The 23,803-nt window shown below is 59.1% G+C and overlaps 1 protein-coding gene across 1 annotated transcript in view; it reads right to left on the bottom strand.

Annotated features, from left to right (window-relative positions):
* The window catches only part of NFATC1 (nuclear factor of activated T cells 1), a 98,528-nt gene extending 75,461 nt beyond the window's left edge, over window positions 1–23,067 (bottom strand). Inside the window, exons 1-2 of the mRNA XM_070046953.1 lie at window positions 22,977–23,067; window positions 13,124–14,201 (exon numbers count right to left, since the gene is read on the bottom strand). Coding sequence (XP_069903054.1) covers window positions 13,124–14,201; window positions 22,977–23,067 — 1,169 coding nt within the window. The remainder of the gene's footprint in view (window positions 1–13,123; window positions 14,202–22,976) is intronic.
* Between the last annotated feature and the right edge of the window lie 736 nt (window positions 23,068–23,803).

The raw sequence follows: 23,803 nt of genomic DNA, 5'->3' as shown, positions 1-23,803 counted from the left end.
AAACACTGTCCTCTGCTGTAAATAGAAAAGAAACAAATGAGAAACAAAATAAAAGTTAGGTTCATCTGACTCCCAGGAAATTAAAAAACGAGAGTGTGCGACGGAAAGAGAAGCAAAGGAAGGATGGAAAGTGCAATCCCTCGCCGTCTGCGCAGGGCAAGCAACTTCTGAGCCGCTCCGCACTTGAACGCCATAGAGGAATAGATCTGGGGGAATGATTGGCTCCTGAATCACGGACAAAGCCAGCAACACAGTGTGAGCGCAGTTTCGAGTCAGAATGGTCCGCAAAATGAATACTGTAACACAGACAACTTAAAGTTAGAATGGTCCGCAAAATGAATACTGTAACACAGACAATTTAAAGTTAGAATGGTCCGCAAAATGAATACTGTAACACAATTTAAAGTTAGAATGATCCGCAAAATAAATACTGTAACACAGACAATTTACAGTTAGAATGGTCCGCAAAATGAATACTGTAACACAGACAATTTAAAGTTAGAATGGTCCGCAAAATAAATACTGTAACACAGACAATTTAAATTATTGTTTGGGGTTGGACATTTTCAGCATGAGTTTGGCAACTCCACAAACATTGTAAATGTATCTCTGATTCAGAGAAAAGGCCTAAGACTGGAAAGAATGTTCCAAGACGCAGCGGCCCCTGCCGCGAGGACGGTGAGTCACGGCTGCGCTGTCCCAGCCCAACCCCCTCACGGGCCCCGCAGCCGAGCGTCATTCCTGGGGGTCACCAGCGACGCGGAGAGGAGCCGCCACGGGGACCACATCAGGAGAGTTCTCTCATGGCCTCAGCCCAGGGCTGCTGAATAACTTCAAACTCACCTCCAACTTAACTGGATTTTTTACAAAGCCACACTCAATGCAGCCAAGACAACATGCGGTTCAATTCGAATCTAAGATCCCGCTGATCTGTACGAACAGAAGCTACCTTACATTCTCTCCACACACACACGTATATATCTCATAATCAACCAGAGAAACTACCTCCACAGCTGGGCGTATATCTGCAAGTATTTTTACACAAAAGGGATAGATCTTAACAAAATAAAATACATAGTGTGATACCCTGGCTTTTTTAACGTAAAGATCACATGTTGAGCATTTTAGCACATTGTTCAAAAATGGTTTGATCTCAGCGTCACGTCTTGTCCTGCAGATGACTGATCAGTGCTCTGTGGATGGACTTGTGGGTTGCCCCCAATTTGTTGCTCTTACCAGTACCAGAGGTGTGAACATCCAGCGTGAGATCCTGGTGGCCTTTCTGGTCATTTCCTCAGCACAGATCCACAGCCTCCGTCAAAGAGCATGAACACTTGGGGCTCCTGACACCTCCCGGGGGTCAGGTCCCCTGCACGGCCTCGCCAACACAGGGCCCGATGGATTTAACCTTTGCCAAACCACACAGGGAAGGGCGCTCTGAGGCTGCATCTTCCTGTAACGCTGTAACACGCACCCATCACGTGGTAACAATAAACTGAAACACTCTGAACCCCCAGTGGTAACGTCTCTGAAAGTCTCCAGGCCTCTCAAACGTCCCCTGACCTCTTACACGCGTTTGACTAATGGCAACGTGGGACTCCAGGCCCCCCACACCCCAACTCTGGCTCCTTCGGGGTCTCCAAAGGCCACTCCGGGATGACGGCCACTGTCCTTAATATCAACTTGTCATTGCTGGGGACCCTGGCTGAAGGGGACACAGATCTCTCTGCAACTCTCTGTGAGTCTGGAATTCTTGCAAATAGAAGGTTTTTCTAAATGGCTGTTGTGCACTTGGCACGTAAGGACCTGAATCACGTTCCTTTTGCTCCCGTTTAAAGAAGAAGAGGCTGGAGGCCGCATCTCACGCACCGCCCCCCCCCACACCGAGGAGCGACGCTGGTGCCCGTCGGCGCTGAGTGCCTGCGGTTTCCACCCGTTACCACCGGCACCATCACCCCACCCCCAGGGCCGAGGGGTGGACCAGGCCCATGGCCTCCCCGAGCCACCAGGAGCCCCGCTGTGAGTAGGTGTTAAGCAGCCTGGCTTGGCCTGGCTGGCCCTGGCCTCCAGGCTGGGGACGCCGGCTCGTGTGACACAAGGAAGGGAGTCACGCGACCTCCATCGGGGAGCCCCCTGGGCCCCAATCTGAATCCCCTGCTCCTGGAGCTGCTGCCACCATCCACTTCCCACCGGAAAGCCTTTCGTGTCCTATCGAATCTCTGTGCTTCCTTCATGCGGGAAAAGGGTGAAGGATCTTTTCTGACGCTTAGTTCACGGCCTGGAGCCTGGAGCCCACCTCCCCACGGGCATGCAGAGCCCGAGACGAACCTGAACTTCTCTCAGCCCGTGTCTCCCGCCCCCATCCAGGCCCTGCCCCAGCTGCCCGGGGCCCCTCCTCCCTGCCCGGCCACTGTGGTCACCTGCTCGGGGCTTCCCTGGGTACCCGCGAGTCCGGGGCAGTCTTTCCAGCACACAAAGGATTTCACAGACAGCCTCCCGCGCTTCAGCAAAAGCTGTGCCGCCCCGGAGCAGGTGTTTACGAGACCGCAGCTCTGACCTCGGCACCGCCGGCCGCCTGCACACGCCTCGACACCAGCCAAACCCGGCCCTGAGCAGGACCCAGGGACACCCACCGACCTGCCAGTCTCCGCGGGTGCAGCCTGCCAATGACGTGTTTCTCCAGCACAGGAGACCCGGCCTGGAGCGCGGCTGACCGCGGGGACACAGACGGACGGAGGCCATTCGCACTGATTCAGAACCAAGGTCATCGCAGGGCTCAGGGCTCCGGAGAGCCTCACTCCGTCCCCACCACCCCTCTGGGCTCCCGACGGCCAGCGGGGCGGGGCTCGGGCTGGACCTGCTCACCCCGGGCCTCCCCATGTAAACCACTTCATCGGCCGCTGCTGCCACCACGGAGACGCCAGAACCCGCCTGAGGGAACGGCACGCACCACTCCGCCAAAACTCGGACCCAGATCCCAGCAGGGCCCCGATTCTGCACCAATTCGAGGAAAAACCGCGAACGCCAGGGACAGAGGAGTGTGCCAGGTGCCCCGGACTGGGGCCTGCCGAGCCCCCTACAGCCGAGTGCGGGGAAAACAGAGATTTCTGCACCTGAGCCGATCGGGAGGCCTGGAGCTGGAATCCGACCACCTCGGAGAAAGTACGTCAGGGGAGCCTGGACACTTGCTCGGTGATACCAAGGGATTCCCTTAAATCACGTATCGGTGTCGGGTACGGTATGTACTGGTGTCACGATTCGTTTCTAAAACTGAGCCCCCATCTCTGAGAGACACGCTGAATATCGATGGGTAAGACTTCACGAGGTCTGGGAGTTGCTGCCAAGGAACAGGTGTGGGTGACGAGGTGAGGCAAGAGGACCACAAGTAGTCAGTCCGTTGGGTGTGGGCGTGGCGGCCCAGGACTAGTCTCTGACTCGTGTACAGTTTGGTTTTCTGTGATACAGAGCGAAAGAGCAACGCTGAGAAACAGGCACTCAAGTTACCCCAGTGATGTTCCAGGGCCGGGAGCTGGCAGGGATGCGCTGCCCTCTGTTTATGGGCATTGAACAGTCTCCACAGAGAAGGATGTGAACTGTAAACCCCCCAAACCGTCTACCTTCTCACCTTCCTGTTCTCGCCCTGCCGAGCTCGGTGACTGAGTCAGAGGCAGCGACTTCCCTAAACTGGCTGCACTCGAGCCTGGAGCCCTTCCGGAACCTTCTCCCGGAAAAAAGGCCTTGTCCACTCAACGTCAGAGAACCCCCGTGCACTGGACATCCCACCGCAAGGTGCCGAGACGAGAGCCTCAGCAAAGCCCCTGTGCTGTGGAGTTCTCCCTCCGTGTAGACACCCGGGAAGGGGGCTGCTCTTTGGTTCAGATGGTTTGGGTGGAATCCTTTCAGTTCTGAATTTTCTGAGACCTAAGGCTCACATGGACGTATCACTTAGAAGGAAACTGTAAAAGCTTTCAGGACTCTTCTGTTTCTGAAAGAGCTGAAGCTACAAACTCGGAACTTGGCAGGACTGAAGTCCGCCCGAATGAGAGCGAGAACCAGAGCAGAAGGGGAAGGACACCACCCCAACTTTAAAGCAACACGTTTTCCCAGGGTCGGGAGCCCATGGCCGCCTCTTACTAGCTGTGTTTTGTCTTTTCCCCTCCAATTTTAAAAAGGTCATCAGCTCAGTTCTCGGCTATTTAATCAAGCAGGGGCTCCCGCAGGCCAAGGCTTGGCCGGGACCACACACCTCGCCCCAAGGTCCACCCAGCTCCCCCCGGGGCCCCCAAGAGGCACGGGTGAGGAAGCGCCTCCCATGCCAGAAAGGCCGGCCTTCCTGGAGGGCGCCCTGGAGAAGCCGACCTCTCCGCTGATGACCCCCCAGAGGTTCGCGGGCCGTGGGTGGCGTCCTCACCCACCCACCCACCCTCCCAGGGAACAGCCCTCGGGGAGGGGCTGGCTGTGATCCACGAAAGGCCAAAGTCCTTCGGGGCTGGCCTTGCACGTCTGATGGGTCTGGAAGGGATGGGACTGGGGGGCGGGCCTCAGACAGGAACTCACGCCCGGGGGTCTCAGGTGGTCACCCCCAGCTGTTGGGACCGGCTTCCTCTGCACTGTCACTCAGATGGCGCTGAGGGGACTCGGGGACAGGACTGGCCACGAGGAGGATGGTGGCCTGGAGGAGATGCCCTGAGCACCCCTGGAGGCTGGAAAAGTGCTTTTATGGAGACGTTGGTGGGTGAACAGGGGGCCGAGGGACAGAGCCGGGCAGTACAAGGCAAGGAAGCGGGCCAGGAGAGAGGAGGGAGCCCCACGTCGGGTGCTGTAGGCAGGGCCCCCGCACCCCGAGATTCTGCGGCCAGTGACCTGTCCTGAGGCCCAGGATCCCCCCCAAGAGGCCCTGTCTGGGTCACACCAGTGCCAGATGCCTCCCTGCTGCCACCTCGGCCCTGACTTGTTCCCGACCGGTCCCCAACTTGTCCCCATGCCCCGGGGACTTGGGGGGGGGCACGGACGGGGTGCAGTGCCTGGGGCGTGCTCGGGAGCTGGGCAGCCCAGGAAGGGCCACCTGCTCGTTCTCCACACTCTCGGAGGCTCTGCCAGGCCCAGGTCTGCTCAGAAATCCAATTCAAACTCAGCCATGGACCTGGAACTTTCAGAACAAGAACAGCGAGGCCACCGTGGAGAGATTCTTTTTTTTTCTTAATGATCAATTCAGGAATTTCATAAGAATCCGTTGTTTTCAGTGGCTCCACCGAACAGGGTGTGGAGAAATCCAAGGGGCTAAGACTTCCTTCCAGCTTTCCGGAAAACTGCCGTCATCCTTACTCTGCACCACTCATCCCCCCGCCGCCCCCCCCAAAACAGGCCAGTTTCACGTAAGCCTCTCAGGCCCTGCCGTCCAAACTTGCATCCCGACAGTTCCCACCGCCCTGCACCTGTACGGGGGGAGCCAGGCAGCCTCCAGGACCCCCAGGCAGACTGGACCTGGCTCCTCTCCCGGGCGGACAGCCACCTGGGGTCTCCTCCTCGGCTCGCGAGAGGGCAGCATCGCTGCGGGGCCCTCCTCTCACAGAGCTGGCCCTCTGTTCTCCAGGAAAACAAGCCCTCCAACTCCTAAAACCTCTCCCGAGAGAAGACACGTCTAAGGACACCAGATGCTCCTACAACTCAATGTGGGGGCAGCCCAGTGGGACACAAAGAGCTCTTGTCCAGAAATCCAGCTGAGGTGGAAAATAAGCTACTTTGGAGGAATTTCTCAAACTACTGGGGCTTCTCCTCCTGACCCAAGACTAGACAATTGCATTTGCACCCAGTTCCTCCGTCCCCGGGGACCAGAACTGTCTAGACAAGGGAGGACGCCGCCTTTCCCTCACGTCCACTACTGGAGTGGAACAAAGGGCACAGGGAGGGCCCATGCCTTGGGTGGGTGGATGGATGTCTGGGTGGATGGGTGGATGGATGTCTGGGTGGATGGGTGTACAGATGGGTGGATGGAAAGAAGGGTGGGTGGATGGGTGGAGGAATGTTTACTTGGTGAGGACCCCCGCGGGAAGCTGAGCTCTAGGTGGTCCCTCTGCTTCTCCACTGACCCTCTTGTTTGTTACAGGGGGCAGATGCCAGCGAGTTTGTGACTGTTACTGGGCCCCAAATGCCTTTTCAGATGCCACTAGAGCCTGCTGCTAACCAGTCATTACAGGGCTTGAGAAAGCTCAGATGATACCTGCCACACTGCTCATAAAAACCAAGAAACAGAATCGCCGAGCTAGTGTGGGATGGGGCATAAATGAGCCATGAAACTGACACTTGGATTTGATTTCTACCCAGAGGTGCCAGGACCGTCAGGGGGCAGCTCCCAGAGTTCACCCTTAATCTGTTTTAATAGGGGACCCACAGAAAACCCTGGACAGTCATGAAATAGTAACCATTCCATTTCCAAACTCTAAGTTTAAAACAGACTTCAGGGGCTCAGGACGTAATAAATAAGCTTCTCAGATCATCTGCAGGAACGTACCTGCATCAGGCACGTTGCTCCCTGAGGACTAGAGAAGCTCACGGCCCCAGCGAGGGTCTCGCTGAAACAGAGCTCAGCCTGTGGTCAGGCCAGAGGAGACCCCGTGCCCGACAGGCACAGCCTGCTGGGCGCTGCGCCCATTGCCGTGCTCTCTGGACACCAAGGGCGAGTGACCGCAGCACCCCGGACTCCGCCTCCCCCCACCCCCCATAACATCCGACTTGAAATAAAACAGTGGGACGCCAGTACCACCTACAGGTGCATGTCCAGCCCCGAGACGTGCCCCCGCAGTGGGGGACTCACGGCCATCACTGGATCCTCCCAGCCTTGAGCCCCGCAGTGACCTCCCTCGTCCCGCACCCCCAGCCTCGGCAACTGGAGCCTTGCAGCCTTTTGTCTTTCGTTTTGTGTCTAGCAATTTCCAAGTGCCTCAGTTTCCCCATCTGTAAAGTGAGACCCATCCACGCCTCCCGTGAGCTCACTGGCCCCGAGCCCAGGTCCCCGGGGAGGGATGCTGAGGCCACAGTGCACGCACGTCCCGACAGCCCTGCAGAGCTCTGGGCTCAGGGGAAACAGGCATCATCACGGTGTGACTGCCCTGCAGGTGGCTACGCTCACCTGTGGGAAGTGACTCTTGGAGGAAAATCAGGCGTTCCCAGGGGCCCCGGGGCTTCCAAGGCTTGAGCAGAACGGTCAGATCCCGGAAACAGCCCGCTTAAATCTACATGAAGCCTGAGCAGGGAGAGGACAGAACCATCCACCTCAACAAGCCTGTAAAACATGGCCGGAGTGACAAAGGCACCGTCGCTGAGAGCACTGGACGCAGGGCGTAATTAATGCACCGCTTCCGTGCTCCAGTCGTGAGGGTTTTCGCGGCCGGTGCCTGTTGGGCGCTCAGAGCACAGACGAACCTGGACGGGAAACCTCGGAGGGAACAACAACATGCGGGCCGCTTTCTTTACCAAAACCCAGCTGGCTCCAGGCTGCGGGCCAAGCCCCGGCTTCCAGGAGGTGTTTTATTTCATTATTTTATTGTTTTGCGGTGCGCGGGCCTCTCGCTGCTGTGGCCTCTCCCGTTGCTCCGGACGCGCAGGCTCCGCGGCCATGGCTCACGGGCCCAGCCGCTCCGCGGCACGTGGGATCTTCCCGGACCGGGGCACGAACCCGCGTCCCCTGCCTCGGCAGGCGGACTCTCAACCACTGCGCCACCAGGGAAGCCCCAGAAGGTATTTTAGAAGCATTTATTTAAAAAGCAAAGCCCATCGTGACATATAAATACAATTTTGCTCATTAATTTTCACGGAAGGCCGAGTTTTAAAGCTGCCTCACGATTACATTTCAGTCTCCGGCAGGACTGTTCCCTTGTTTCCCCGGAGGCCCAGCCCAGGTGTGCTGCAGGTGCACCGGGTCCCCGACGAGCGCCCCACACTCTCCTCGGAGGAAAATGTCTGAGCAGAAAGCAATTCTGTTGTGTCTGTGGTCACTCGTGCGTGTCGTCACTGGACACTTGCTCCTGGTCGAGTCTCCTCACGGTTTGGAAAATCTCAAGATTGGAGACCCGGGAAGGGGCCCCGGGATGGGAGACCCCTGAGCGCAGCAGCCCCGCCTTCACACGCAATGGGTGGACGGCCCGGCGGGAGCAGGACCAGGCCAGGAGCTGACGGTTCCATAGCCGAGACTGCGGACATTCGGATTATCTACAAGATCAGCCAACATGGCAGAGCTCAAGGGCTAGACTTAAACATCTGTGTGTAAAGCCACAAAGATTCAAATTATTTTATCCTCTCCAGGAACGCAAAAGTACCTGAGATCCTCTTTCTCCTTTTCGTGGCTAAAAATAGACATTCACAGAACAACATCAAAAAGAGAAATCAGGGCGTCCCTGGTGGCGCAGTGGTCGAGAGTGCGCGTGCCGATGCAGGGGACACAGGTTCGTGCCCCGGTCCAGGAAGATCCCACATGCCGCAGAGCGGCTGGGCCTGTGAGCCATGGCCACTGAGCCTGTGCGTCCAGAACCTGTGCTCCACAGCGGGAGAGGCCACAGCAGTGAGAGGCCCGCGTACCGCAAAAAAAAAAAAAAAGAGAAATCAGGGCCTACATCCTCCACGTACACCTTGGGGGAAGGGTCCTAAAGGTGGAGCAGAAGCCTCTCCCTCTGCCACAAACCCACAGATCACAGCTGAATCTGCAAGGCTAACTTTTCCAGTTGGAAGTCAGTACACAGAGCACCTTTTCTGGCGTCAGCTGTGAACTCTGGGAAACCAGAAAGAGCCTGCCCTGCGGGGATGAGGGTTTGGGCCTCTGAGACCACATAGTCCTGAAGCAAGGAAGCACAACTGCAGAAACGCACAGCCCGGGTCTTGCACTCAGACTCCGAATTCACCTGCAGGAGCCTCTGCAGGCCTGTGGCCAAGGTCAGCCTCTGGCCTCGTGAGGACCTCTGTCTGCGGGGCTCCCACCCTCCCCGAGCGCCACCAGCATCCTGGGAGCAGGACGCGGACGTCAGAGAAAGGTCCCAGGCTCCCCGACGCCCCCCGATTAGAGGGAAAACTCGTCAGGGCTACGGGGAGCAGGGGCCCAGCCAGGGGCGCCTCTGGGGTGAGCTAATCACGGCTGAGTCCAGCTCTACCTCTTACTAGTGGGGCCTGAACACGTGACCCTGGCGCTGGGTCTTGTAAGCAAGTGCTCAGGGGGACCGTGCAGAGACCTCCCCACAAACTGTCTTCTTTTTAAAGCTCGCTATCAGTGAGCTTCCTTTTTTTTTTTGGTAATCTTTTAAAAATTTTTTTTAACTTTCCGGCCGTGCCGCATATGGGATCTTAACTCCCCAACCAGGAATTGAACCTGAACCCCCCGCAGTGGAGGCGCAGAGTCTTAACCGCTGGACCACCAGGGGAGTCCCCAGCGAGCTTCCTTTTGTGATCTTCAGATGATGTGGCTGAGGGTCCTTTGCCAGGTCAGAAGAGAGACAATAACCCAGAAGTGACTGACTGGTCCAGAAGCCTGCGTGGGCTGGCCCTATGGAGACCACCGAGTGCAGACGGGCGGGGCCAGGGGTGCCCCAGCGGAACGACGTGCAGTTGGATTTGTTACCACCTCCAGCTTCATTTAATCTTATTCCAAATTAGGATACACTCCGAAATATTCAAACAACTTACAAAATGCAGTCAGAGTCAGCAGTAGTTTCATCGGACTTTTGGAAACTAACAGTTAGACACAGCATAAAGGTTATGGATGTTATTAAAATCATCGATCGGACCCAACAACCTAAAAGAAACCGCGTCTGAAATACTGATTTGGACACGCAGCCCCTCGGGTCACTGAACCCAGTAGCCCCAAGTAACCCTGTTCATCGCGGGCCCTCGCCCCTGAAGAAAGTCCACTCTTTAAGTACTCAAATCACAACAGCAAAGTCTGTCTGCAGGAATTTAATTCAACACGCGTGCTGTTGATGTCACAAAAGGCTCACCTTAAAATGCTCCGCATTCCCAAAACTAGTTTCCTTTTAAGTATTACACATTCCTCGTGTAACTTTGCCCCTTTAAAGGCAAATCCAGAGGTTATGCCGGGCACAGACAGAGACATTAAGACCTCAGAAGTTGGGGCTTTCCCCGAGCCTGTCCTAAAGGAAACACAAGTTCACTGGACACACACAGCGAGGACCCTGGGTACGGACCCCCGCCCAGGGCAGACGCTCAAGTACGTTCGCTTGAACCAACGGACATTTAAACTTTAGTTTCTTTGGGACAATACAACGTCCTCTGAAAGCCACCAAGGAGAAACAATCCACCGGGAGTGGGAATCGGCCGGTCGCCTCCACCCTCACGGCCGCAGCCGATCGTGGCAGCCGCGTGGCACCATCCTTGGCGGAATCGCTTTCTCGTCCACAGAAGGAAGCGAGGTGGGAAGACCGCCCCCTTCTGAAGAGGCTCGCGGCCTGTCGGACGTGAGCGCGGGGGGCACTTAAAACAAGCCGCCTGCGTTTCCCCAAAGCTTTAAGCGCAGAAGCGTCATTCTCTGAGGCGCTAAAATAAGTCTAAAGTCTTAGTTGAAAGCCATGAACTTCCATCCAACACTGCTGCTGGCTTCACAGACCTCCTGTGGGAAGAATTCAGCAGCATTCCGTGACCCCGCGGGCCCATCAGAAGGCTCTGCACACGGGCGAGCCACGCACGCTGTACAGACAGAAAGACCCCAAAGGGGCAGTGAGCCCACGGCCCCCAAATTCCTTGGGTAGAGAGTAACGCTGCACACTTCTCATTAAAAAGTTCCTTTCGCCGGCAAGACGGAAGCAGAAGTGCCCAGAGGCGCCGCACCACAGGCTGGGAGGTGGATCTGTCCCGATAAGCCGTCCACCCCACACGTCGCAGCCTGGCAGCACTGGGCACCCCGGCTGGGCAGCCCGAGACCCCGTGGGCAGGAAGTCTGGCCACCTTCCCGGCAGGTGAGTGCCTCGACCTCTCTCTTCTCCCGTGGCCTCCAGCCGCCCACCCTACCCCCACCCCCTGCACCTGCTGACGGGATCACACGGAAACACATCGCCAGGGACCAGGAAACACATTTTGATGTGGAACCAAAACAGAGGGAAAAGTGGACTGCAAACCCTCGGGGGGAAGTGTGGGGCCTTCACAGCGTTCGTTGGCGTGAACTCACAGGAACGCCGGGAGCGTCACACCTCGCCTGGAGCTCTGGGACCAAGAGATAAATGGAGCAGGGCACTCAACCAGGGAATCATCACCGAGACCCCAGAGCAGACAGCAGGCAGCAGCTCTGCGTCCTGACGCAGGACGACCCCCCAGAAACACCCGCGTTCCCGCAGGCTCCCCGTTGCTGAGGTCCTGAGGAAGCCACCCCATCTGCCACCGGGGGTCACAGGCTGAGCTGGTCCCTCCAAAAGTCCCAGGTTGGAGTCCTAACCCCAGGACCTCAGAAGGCGACCGCGCTTGGATGTGGGGTCTTTACAGCGGCCGTCAAGGTAGGGCAAGGCCCCTGGGTGGTCCTGGTCCAAGGACTTCAACGCCGGTGCCTGGATCGCAGACTCCAGGCCCCAGAACCCTGAGGGATAAACGCCTGCTGTTTAAGCTGCCCCGTCTGTGGGGTTTGGTCACAGCAGCTCCTGGAGACACGGTAGCTACCTTTGCACCTGCAGTGATGATGTGGGTTCACTGACGCCCCGTCACGGTCCATGAAAATGAGAAGGTCCTAAACTGTGTGTGGGCCTGTGTGCTTGAGCAGGTTAGCTTCAAAACCTTCTTCTTCTTAGGTAATAATTATAAAGAAAGGACAGCTTGCATAAACAGCTTTTATATTTTAAAATGCCTCCAAATGGGTTTTTTAAATTCCCACATTTATGAATTAAATCCAGGTTCTGATTCCCGGTCCACGGTAACCCTTGCTTCTCTACCTCTCGACTCCTAAATGTGCCACCAGAAAGGAAGTATTCACTGTCCGATGCTTTAGAAACTTTCATCTCTCACACTGTTTCTTTGCCACAAACTTCCAAAAAGGTTTAGCTGTGTTCATTCGGCGCCTGGAACTACATTATCCACTGGCAGCTCTAACTCACTCATGTGTGCTTCAGTTGTGGAGAAAAAGAGGGTCTGAGCACAACAGAGAAAATTCTGGAACAAATGAAACCCTACCGATTTGCTCTCCTCATCTAACGGGCACGACGGCTGGAAGGCACTGGGCCCCACCATGCGGTCTTGCCGCCAGAACAAAAAAGGGAGCAGGACAAGAAAACACTGAGCCTCAAATACCTGAATCTACAGGCAGACGCCTGCATGCCTGTCACACACGCCTCTTCCTGGAGAGGCCCCCGCAGCCCCCACGGCAAAGGCCGTGCACCTCCTGGGAAGGCCCGTGTGCACAGTCTACGCCTGACAAAATCCTGGAGCAGAAAGCACTCTGCCAGGGGTCATTAGCGGCCCACCTGTTGGGAAAGCTGTTTAGTTAAAAATAAAAACCCCGGGCTGAGTAAGTGGACCCAACAGAGCACCGGCAGCCCCAACGCTCGGAGGAGCTGAGGCTCCTGCCAGGCAGCCCGCCTCCTGGGAGGAGAAGGCTGCGCTGTTTCCAAACGCCGGCGGGTGGGGCTGGTGCAGGCGCGCTACTCTGGGGAATCGCGGAGCCGAGGCCCCATCTGCACCGACAGTGCAGTGACGGCAATCAAGTGCGAGCAGGGAAGCCAAAACACAGACACGAGCGTCACCTGGCTTTATAGGAAACAAGACAAAAACTGAGCCCACGTGTCGGTAAACCCTTGTGACGGGCTGACTCCTACCCCCAAAGGTCTGACCCCGCTCCCCGCTCCAGCACCTCGGATATGACCTCACCTGGAGACAGGCCTTTAAAAAGGAGAGAATTTGTGAAGGTGAGGTCTTGGGGGTGGTCCCTCGACCAACACGACTGGGTTCCGACAGAGGGAGACTTAGACACAGACACAGGCCGGGAGAAGGCCGAGGGGTGTGAAGGCAGAGGGACGCCAGGACGGCAGCAGACCCGGCGCTGGAGAGCGGGAGATCCTCCCTGAGCCTTGGAAGGAAGCAGCCCTGCCGGCACTGGGCCTCGGGAACCCGCTGCCGCGGCCCACGCCCACCTGCACCCGCTTACCTGGTGTAGGACGTTGGGGACCTCGGCCGGGCCCACGGGTACAGGTGCTGCGGCACCGACAGGTACTGGTCGCAGAAGGCGCCCTTGCGGATGTGCTGGAAGGATGGGAACTCCTCGGGTGGGAAATCAGACGTGGGCGGCGTGGCCCCCAGGTCCTCCCCGGCTGGCTCCACCTTGAGCGCCACTGACGGCGAGTGGTCCAGGGCGGTCTTGCGGGCCTTGACGGGGACGCCGTCGCCCAGGTCCAGGCTGCCGTCGGTGCTCAGGGCGTTGATGGCGGCCACGATGGCCGAGCTGGTGTACTGCGTGGTGTTGCCCAGCCAGGTGTCGTCGGTGACGCTGACCCGTGGCGATCCTTGCGGGGACGGCGTGGGCGAGGGGTGGGGGGAGCAGGACAGCTGCCGGCCGTTGAGGCCGTACTTCCGCTTGTTGCAGGGGGACGAGGGCCTGGACGTGCGGGCCCCCAGCCAGCTCTCCTCAGTGACGCTGGTGCGTGGCGACGTGGAGGGCGAGTGCCTCGGGGACCCGAGCAGGCCGCAGGCCCCCAGGCCACGGGGGAAGCCCTCCTCGGGGTCTGTGGTCTTGGGGGACACGCAGGGGGACTGCCACGGGGACGTCTGCGGGGACGCGTACGGGTACGAGAAGCTGGACTCGTAGGACGAGGCCTCGGAGTTGCAGCTGCGGGACGACAGGCTGCTGGCCGGGCTCAGGCACGAGGGGTCGCGGTAGGCCTCCAGGCTGGGCAGGTTCAGGGTGGCCGTGGCCGGGGACCGCTTGGAGCTGGGAAGGACGTCTTCCGCGTCCGCGTCATGGAAGAACTGGCCGTTGCCGTGGTGCAGCCCCAGGTAGGAGGTGATCTCGATGCGAGGGCTCTCCAGGGCCGGGGCCCCGTTCGGCCTGACTCCGCCGGAGGAGAGGAAGTAGCTCGAGGGCCCGCCGTCCAGGGCGGCCCCGTAGCCTGCGGTGGAGATGCCCGGGGCCGAGGTCTGCAGGCCGTGGCACGGGGCCGGCAGCGAGGGGTGGGCGGAGGAGAGGGGCAGGCCAGAGCCGATGCCGGAGGTGACGTAACTGTAGTGCTCTGGAAGGGAGGGGGAGACGGGTGAGGCGCTGGCCACGGAACCGCCACCCACGTGCTCAGGGACCCCGCGATCCGGGACCGGCCTCACCCCTCACCCCGCAGGCCTGGCCTCCGAGATGGGCTCGCTACTGCTGCTCCAGCGGAGAAGCAGCCCGAGCCCCGGCCTGGCCAGCAGGGTCCCTGCGCCCCGCCCGGGCCCCTCCTCTCTCCACTCCAGCCACCGCCCTCTCACTTGGACACGCGCCCACCGGGGCTTCCCTCTGCACAAACGTCCTTCCCGCAGAGCCGCAGCGCCGGTCCCCTTACTTTTTTCTGCTTTTTCTCAAAAATCACATCCCCCACCTGCCCTACCCCAGTCGCAGCCCCCAGCCCAACAGGCGTGTCACCCTCCCCCACTTTCTTTCTTCTCCTCACGTTCACCATCTCCCCCATCACGTCCTGCACCAGCAGAACCCATGCCTCTGAGGGCCGCGTCGGGCCCGCCCAGGTCTACCCTGGTCCACCCCTGCCTCCAGGGCCCAGGCCTGTGCCTGGTCCATGACGGTGCGCCATCTGTCCAACCAAGAGACGGGTGGGCGGGTTTTCGACACGGGGGCCTGGACGCTTAAAGACGCTGTGATAGACTCATCGCCAGCGACAGAGAAAACACCCCACGGGTTCTGGACGCACACATCGGTTCCGGGATCGCTCGTGTACCTTCTGATGGTGGCTCATGGCCTAGGAATCCTTCTTTTACAGGAAACACGAAGCAGACGACATTGAGGTACGGCCGTATGTTAAATCATCACATACTGATTACAGCCTCAGTAAAATGTTCTAAAAAAGTCACACTAGTGTAATTAGTCATTTTTAGCAGCAAAGCCACACGTCTGGACTTCCAATTTGAACAGACCCTTTGTAACACGTGGGTACCTCATTATCGTGTGCCTAGAGCTGAGGCTCCCAAGGTCTCTGAATAATGGAGCTGCTCGTGGAAACCCTACACCACCTCCCGGGCCAAGCGCACCAGCCCGGAGACGCTTCATCCAATGACAGTGCCGCCCTTCCGCTGGGCTGCAGAAACCCACCCGGGCGGACCCCAGAGAATCAAGGGCCTCAAAGTACAGGCTCACATCCCATCCGATTTATTAACGGAAGTGGGTCCAGCTCCCCCAGTAGGGGGATATCTATTTCCATTATGGCTTATTTCAGAAGGAGCATACAACCTCCCTCTGGCAACCCAGACCCTTACATCTTTGCTATCAAGAAACTCTGGCTTTACACTCTGAATCCCCTGCCCCATAAAACACTGTTCTCTGCTGCTCCCCAAAAGAGCGGCCCAGAGGGAACACACAGGCCTTGCCCTCCCCGCCCCCCGCCCCGGGGGTCAAGGCCAGGCTGTCTTCTGGGGAGAAAGCGTCAGTGCTGTCCAGATGCTCAGATTCGGGGCCGGATTGTAAACGGCCCCAGGGAGAGACTGAGCCGTGAGGAGGAGAGAAGCGAAACTGCAGCAGAGGGAACCAGAAGCTCTGAGTGGGAGGTGGCGCCTGGGCGGAGGGGGGCTAGGCGGGTCCGCGGATATGCCCCCCGCAAGCCTCGCCACCCCCTCATCCCGAGAGGGAAGGACGGGCGGCGCGACCAGGGGCCGGACCCCGACGCCAGCGCCCGGCCCACCTGGGGCTGCTGGGTGAAGCTCCCCTCAACTGCCGGGTCCCCCGCTCACACCAACACCCTCGCAGGCCCACGGACACATTTAACACAAAAACCGTACTAGAATGTTAAAAATCGGAGGACAGTCTTTGCAAAAAGCACACAGGAGGTTAATAAGCCTGGAAAGGCATGTCCAGAGGAGACAGTCAAGACTGCTCAGAAGGAGGGGGCCGGGGGCTGCAGGCCAGGCCGCTGAGGCCCCGCCCGCCACGCGGTGACCCCTCGGGACAGGTGCGGACACCCCTGCCTCAGCCCCACCCTGTGCCTGGGTGAGCGGAGGCCCTGGACGCAGAGGAGGCCGGGCCAGTGCTGTCCAGAGGGACCCGGCAGCGGGCGGGTGCGGATCCCACAGGAGGCCCCGGGGTCTCTGCGAGGGCAGGACCCATCAGGGGCGGCAGTGGTGTCAACAAGGAATCAGTCTTCTCTCAGTTACCGTGGGAGCCTAAATGCTGCTGTGTGTTTCTTCCCAGAGGCACCTGGCCGAGGCGCCGGGCGGAACCAAGGTCCCCTTCAGGCCACAGCGCGGTGGTACCTTACACGGACCTTACAGCCACATCCACAGACCTCCCACTAAGAGGGTCTCCCTTCACCGCTGGCCCAACACTGTCCAAACCATTCTAACCAGAACTGCCAGTTTGAGAAACAAAAAATCGTTCCCAGTAGCTGCGTGGCTTCAGGTAAGTCAGATGTCGACCAAAAGAGGCTGGACGGGCTGGAGCGTCCAGCACCACCTGTTGTTGTGTGGTTGTGATGAGGGCTGCGTGGCCAGTACGCAGAACATTAACAAATCGTATTCCATACGTCCAGGGCAGGAATTTCAGTAACGACACTTCAGCAAGTGGCTGCATTACGTTTGACGTGTTCCAAGGTCAAGTGTGAGTTACACAGACCCTGGCTCCCTGCCCACCCGCCCACCACCCAGGCGCCATGTGGGCTAAAGCCCGGAACCAGCATTTGTGGCATTTCTCAGGCGGCTTCTCATAACCGGCTCTCCAGCTCCACCTCAGCGAGTGGGGTCTTCACCCCGCCCGCCCTGGCTCCCCTGCAGGCCCGCAGCCCAACACACGGGCCCCGCCTCTGCCTGCACCCTGACACCACAGGGTACTCGCCGGCCTGAACCAGCCTGGACGCGCGCCTTCCCTGGCCCACAGAGGAGGCCCATCCCAGCTCCTGCGGACAAAGAGCCCCGGGCAGCAGCTATGATGCGGCACGAGCCCCATGCCTCCCTGACGTTCTGTCCGCAAGGGGACAACACGCCAGCCCCCCCCAGCTGAAAGAGGGCCCCAGACCCGGCCGCTCCTGGGAGCAGTGAAGGTGCCCCAGGCCTGCACCCTCGCTTCTGTGGTCACCGTGTGCTTTGAGCCCTTTCCTCCACGTGAAGAGCACAGGCCATCCGGCCTTCGACGAAGAACGGACTTCATTGTAAAGACGAGTCACAACTCCAGGAGGGAAACCCAGGCAGGACACGACGGCAAACATACAAACTGTGCACAGAGCCCAGGCCCGGGTCCGCACACACCCTCAACGGGCCTGCCGGGCCCCTTCCCCAGCACCCGGAGGCCTTGGGGGGCCTTGCAGGGGTTTAGTGGACAGAGCCCACACTTCCCGCCCAGCTAAGAATATTATGCAAATCTGTCATTTATTTTAAAAGATACAGCTGATCCCACCACTGAACTACCATTTGCTGGCAGGAAGGTAATTCCAAGAATTCAAAAAAATCCTAGCCATCAGCTTGGGGCCTCCCCACCACCTGCCCACGGGACGCCGCCACATTCGCGGTCCCGAGCCCGAGTCGTGGCGGGGACCTGAGAGCGTGCCCGCCCCTGCCCCCGGCCCCCAGAGGGAGATGGGAACAGGGGGTCCGCTGACTCCCAGGGCATTCCGAAGGGGGGCCTTTATTTAACCAGAGTCTGTCAATAAGCGCGACGCAACGAGGGAGAGAAGAACACGAGCCTTTATGAGCCTTTATTAAACACAGAAAAGACCACCTCAGCGTGCGTTCGCCTTAATTAACTGAATTGCACAGCAAAAGCCTTAAGCGCCTCAACCTGATTCTGAGCTCAGCCACCGTCTGCTGATGGAAGTTCTCCCTTTGCGGACAAAACGTGTCCAGGTAGGTCCCGGCCTGCCCGGGGCCTGCCTTCCTGCCGGGGCTGGGGGGGGGGGGCATCTCTCCCCTCCCCTCATCCCTCCCAGCTTCCACTCAATCTCCTACCTAAACCGTAATTCAAATCTGAATTCGTTAACTATTCAAAGGGATTACATTTACCTGGAATGAAAACATTTCCAGTGACTTTCCTGACAGCCCTGAGATGCTCAGGCTGACGCCTGCCACATCGGCGGCCACTGGGGAGCTCCGCACCCATTACTCCCAGTTTCTGCTGCTGCCTCCAGAGCCTGGCTGCCTGCCCAGGAGATTCATCAACTTACAGCGCAGGAGTCTAAGCAAATATTGGGGAGAGCTTATTCAAAACGGCTTAATATAGTGGACATTCATGAAAGCGTGGCTCATCTCTGAAGCCATGCCGCCTCCAGGTCCCCGGCGGGGGCAGGCGCAGAGATGGACGCCAGCGTGGGGAGTAGGGTGCCTGGAGCCTGCGGACCGCGCATCAGCTCCCAGTGGGTCCAGCGCCCACTGCGAGCTCCATCCTCAGCTCGTTCGACAGGCCAGAGCTGGCGGAAGTATTTCCTCTCATTCTGAAAGCTCGTGTATTTCAGAACCGCACAAACGCATCATCTCTGCACAACCACCAAAAAAGTCGATCCGTGTCCTTCCACCATGGCCGACTGCATCTCAGCAGGTTCCCGAGTGCTCAGACCCCTGCCCAGCTCCATCCGGGGCCTCGAGGGGGACGCAGAGCGCACTGCTGGCTGCGCCCTCGCCCCGCACACGGCGGCCGTCTCACCAGAGACGGGGGAGCCACCTTGCCCCTGCCCGCGTCCCCCGTCCGTCACAGACCCTGAGAGGAAGCCCGTCATGGCGACTTTTGTTTTTCATTGTACGGAACACCCCCTTCAGCATTTGCTGGGGTTGAGCCGTAGGACACGAAGCTAGAAATAGAACTGGAAGCAGCCTGGCAGCCAGGCCTCCTCTCCCCAGCCGTGGGCACTGCCCTCGCGGCCAGATTATACTTCGCAGGTAGTGGAAACAAAACAAAACACAAAACAAAAAAGACGCTCCACGCCAGGACCTTTCTGTCGGGAGCTGTTTACTGGGCAGGGCAGGAGCCAGGCCCGTGGGTGACAGACAGACACAGCTCTGAGGGCACCGGTCACCCCACTGCCTGCCAGGGAGATGACTTCCAGAGGCAACAAGCAGCCGTCCTCACAGGGGTCCCCTGCGTCGCGACGGGGACGGGCTCCAACGCCCCAGCCTCACTGCCTTAGGTCTTCACCTTCCCAGGCCCCGCGTTTAAGGAATTAAAAACAGCCTGTGGCCATGAGTCGCTGTGGCCTTCCTCTGACAAACATCACAGAGAATTAAAATGTCCTCTGGGACAAAGCAGCCCGCTGGTGGAAACATCTCTGGAACTTTGGGGCTGCTGAGCTGAAGGTGCAAGGGCAGTCACCTGTGCTAAGAGGCCAAGGGGCCGCCTGCGCTCTGGGCGCTGGGCCCCGCGCCCTCCTGCGCAGACACGCGGGCCTCTGGGGCGTCCTCGCCATCACCATCACCACCGCTGAGGAGGGAACTGAGAATAAAAACGCCCCCAAGTCTTCACGTCATCAGAAGATGCCCCCTTTCACACGTGAGCCGTGAAACGCCATCCTGCACAGTCAAGGTGGCGGTGAGGGACCTGCCCACGAGGCCAGGAGGCCGAGGCCAGGCCCATTTCCTCCTGAGTTGCCAGGGCTACAGTCCCCAGCCCGGCGGCCAAAATAACTTAGAAAACAGGAGCCCCAGGCGGGCGGGAAGCAGGGCCACGCCCGCCGCCCGGCTGACAGCAGAGCAGCTATTTCCTGAGACCCAGAGAGAAGCAGGAGGCCCTCTGCCTGCTCCCCAGAGACGGAAGCCCACCGCCCAGCCTCCTCCCTAGAGGGGCTGGGAGTGCCCCGGGAGGGCAAACAACACCCTGCCCAGCCCAGCCCAGGGCAGATTATTTTTAAAATTCTCTTTTCTTTCTCCCAACAAATGGTGGCTGACCGTCTATCCGCACCGCCGAGCGCTCTGGAAGTAAAGAACCCCAGGACCCACGGCCCCTCGAACACCCGGGGGCCACGCTTCCCAGCGCCAAGAGGTGGCGGGAGTGACAGGGTGACAGGTGCGAGGGTGCCGCTCTCAGCTCAGAGAAAATCGTGACGGGACAAGGGGCCCCAAGGCCAGGGCTGGCCGTGTCCTTTTGAGAAGGTGCCCACTTTTGGTTCAGTATCATCTCTAAGGCTCTGCGCCAGCGCGCTTCACACTCGATCTCAGAATTAGTCATTCATTCATTTATTTCTATCCAGGTTCATTCCGGAAATAATGTGAAGGCACTCCCGTCACCCATTAAGAGCTGAAGAATTTAATATAACAATGTAACCATGAACTTAATAGTTACAATATAACGTTAGTAACTAATAAGAACAAGAAGAAAGTACTTTATTCATAAATGCCAAAACTTAGAAGCAACCAAGATGTCCTTTGGTAAGTTGAATGGATAGATAAACCGGGGTCCATCCAGACAAGGGAATATTATTTAGCACCAGAGCCAGCAAGTCACGAAGAGGCATGCAGGAGACGGAAACGCATGTTGCTAAGTGAAAAAAGCCCGTATGAAACGGCTGAGCACTGTGTGTCCAACTACGGGACGTTCTGGAAAAGACAAAACTGTGGACCCGGTGAGCAGATCAGTGGTGCCGGGGGCTGGGGGAGGGAGGGAGATACGGGGGGGGGCACAGAGGATGTTTACGGCAGTGAAAACACTCCGTATGACCCCATGATGGTGGATACGTGTCATTGCACACCTGTCCAAACCCACAGAATGTACAACACCCAGAGTGAACCCTATGTAAACTACAGACTTTAGGTGATGATGTGTCAGTGTAGGTTCATCGACTGTAACAAAGGTACCATCTGGTAGGGATGTTGATAGTGGGGGAGACCGTCCCTGCGGGAGGAGGGGGAAATCTCTATACCTTCCACCCAGTTCTGCCGTGAAGCTAACACTGTTCTCAAAAAGTCTTAATAAAAAAGAAAAAAGTATGAGTGCTTCTCACATAAATAGGCAAGAAGGAATGTTTTCTATCAACTTCTTCCTAACACCATGACAAGGGGAAGGAGCCCTTTCCATCTCTGCCCAGAGCTCTCTCCAGCTGCCCTTCCCCCAAAGCCTGGTGAACGCTGGGCCCCAGCTGCCAGCACCCCAGAGGCCTTCCTGCAGGAGGCTTTAATGGGACTGTGGTCCCTGGAGGTTGGGGTGGGGGCTGTATGCTTGGCAGTGAGGCTGAAAAGGCCCCTTGACAGTGTTACTCAGCTCGCTGTCGGGGGGAGCAGACATGCAAAGAGACGGGGGGAGGCCGTGAGGGCTTCCCCAACTCTGGGAGCTTCCCAAGCACCAAGCGGGCAGCAGAGCCCCTGAGGACACAGGACGAGCATGGCAGTCCCTGTCCTGAACTGGCTTTCACACCCTAAAGAGGTCACCAAGCCTCTCATCAAAGATATCTGCTAAACAGACTGAAAAGGGGGTTGGATACCAAGGGAGAAAGTCTTCTGGTGGAAACAACCCAGGAAGCCCAGCCAGGACCTGCGCACAGGTAGCCGAAGCCCAGCAAGTGCAGAAGGCCTTCAGGGCCTGTTTTTCCACTTCCGCCCCAGATCTGTTCAGACAATTGCCTCGGTCTCCCACCCGCGCCTGCCTTGTCACCGCCTGACCCAAAGGCCTGGAAATGGTACAGCCGAGGAAGTGGAAAAGAGAAGACGTTTAGGGAGGACAGATCCAAGCAGCCTTGGCCTGGTTGGAACATTTATTTTTTAAAAAAACGAGCAGGGGGCTTCCCTGGTGGTGCAGTGGTCGAGAGTCCGCCTGTCGATGCAGGGGACACGGGTTCGTGCCCCGGTCCGGGAAGATCCCACATGCCGCAGAGCGGCTGGGCCTGTGAGCCATGGCCGCTGAGCCTGCGCTCCACAACAGTGAGAGGCCCACGTACCGGAAAAAAAAAAAAACACAAAAACGAGCAGGACGTTGCACTTTTAAAAGAGGGGCAGTGAATGATACGGAAAATATTATACAGTCATTGCAGAGACGGGCGCCCGCCAGTGCCAAGTGTGCTGGGCTCAGCTTCACCACTTCACCGCCACGTGGGCAGGGACAGAGAGAACATCTTGAAGACAGACACAGAAAGAGGGCCGACAGGGGGCAGAAAGACAGGTCGGGGAGAGCCAGGCTGCAAGGAGGGGGCTCTCGGTTCCCTCCACGCAGGGCGACCCTAGGCACAGACTGGGTCTTCCAGTAAAAGGGGGCGTGATCGTTCAAGGGCTTACTCTTATCCAAGAGCACACACTCTAGGGGGCTGGAGGATTCCTTTATCTTCTGTTTAAGTAGAACCTTTATTTTTGACCGAGAAGAGAAAACGAAAGAAAGGCAAGGCCCGGGGACTTGGTGGTCCGAGGTACCGGAGGCTAGTTCCATTGGAACTTTTCCTGGTGGCAGGGGGAAGGGAGGCTTCAGCGCTGAGGGCACAGGGAGCGGGCGGGCAGACTCGGGGAGCTCGTGGCCCCCGCCCCTCCGGGACGTCCAAGTCCAGGGCCTGGCACACTGTCCCCTGGCGGGAGCGGCGCCCCGCCCTAAACAGGAGGCCCCTCCAGCGGGAATGCGCTCAGGGCTCAGCTGGAGTGCGGCCCCGAGCCTAGCACACTTGGCCGGGGGATCTGCCTACTCCAAAGGGGCCTCTCTCGCTACCCCGCTCGCCCCTCAACTGGACCCGCTGGGGAGGCTATGGGCGCTGCCCCCGCCCCTGGCGCCGCGGGGGGTCGGGGACGGGAGACTGGGGGGCGCCCCGGGGCAGAGGAGCGGGAGCCGCCGCGCGCCTCCGGGCCCGCCCCTCCCGCCGCGGATCCGGCCCGCCCGGGCCCGCGCCCCCTCCCTGCGCCCCGGCCCCGCGCGGACCCACCTGCGGTGGCCGCGGCGGCGCCCTCGTCGCTCTGGTTAAACTCGAAGAGGAAATCAAAGTCGAACTCCTGGTCCTCCTCCAGCCCCGTCATGTTGGGTGGGGGGTCAGACATCAGAGGGTCGGGGTCCGAGGTCAGGGGTCTGGGGTCCGGGGTCGGGGTCGGAGGTCAGGGGTGGGATCGGATCCGGGGTTCGGGTCTGGTCGGGGGTCGGGGACCTGGTTGGGGTCCCGGGTCGGGGTCCGGGGTCGGGATCTAGGCTGGAGTCGGGCGGGGTCCGGTGTCAGGAGTCAAGGCCTGGGTCGGGGTCCTGGACTGGAGTCAGGCTGGGGTCCGGGGTCGGGGTCGGGATGCCAGGTTGGGGTCGGGGTCGGGGTTAGGGCCCTGGAGGGGGTCCGGTCGGGGTCCAGGGTCGGGGCCCCGGCCGCGGGCACCTGTGGTCGAGGCGCCCGGGGCTCGGCTGCGCCCTGCGCTCGGCCGCGCGTCCTCGGGTAACGTGACTCCCGCTCGCGCCCCTCCCCCCGGCCCTCCCCCGCCGCGCCCCTCCCCCCGCTGTTTCCGGGTTTACATAAACAAGCAGCTTGCCGGCCGCCGGCTTCCGAGTTTTAAATAAACTCTCCCCGCGAGCTGGAGCGCACGCCTTTCACTGGTGTCCCGGCTCCCGGCGCCCACACCCGCGCCCGGGGCCCCCAGGAGGCTCTCGGGTCCGCCCCTCCGCGCGAGCGAGACCCCCGAGTGCCCCCCGGGTCCGCACTCGGGGGGATACGCGTGCGCCGGGGACTGGGGGGAGGGGACACGGGGTCCAGCCACCTCCGTCCGCCCCGCCGCC

The sequence above is a fragment of the Globicephala melas genome, chromosome 13, assembly GCF_963455315.2.
Source record: "Globicephala melas chromosome 13, mGloMel1.2, whole genome shotgun sequence".
NCBI classification, from domain to species: Eukaryota; Metazoa; Chordata; class Mammalia; order Artiodactyla; family Delphinidae; genus Globicephala; species Globicephala melas.
The sequence above is the reverse complement of the archived record's forward strand: the minus strand, read 5'-3'. Positions and strand labels throughout refer to the sequence as shown.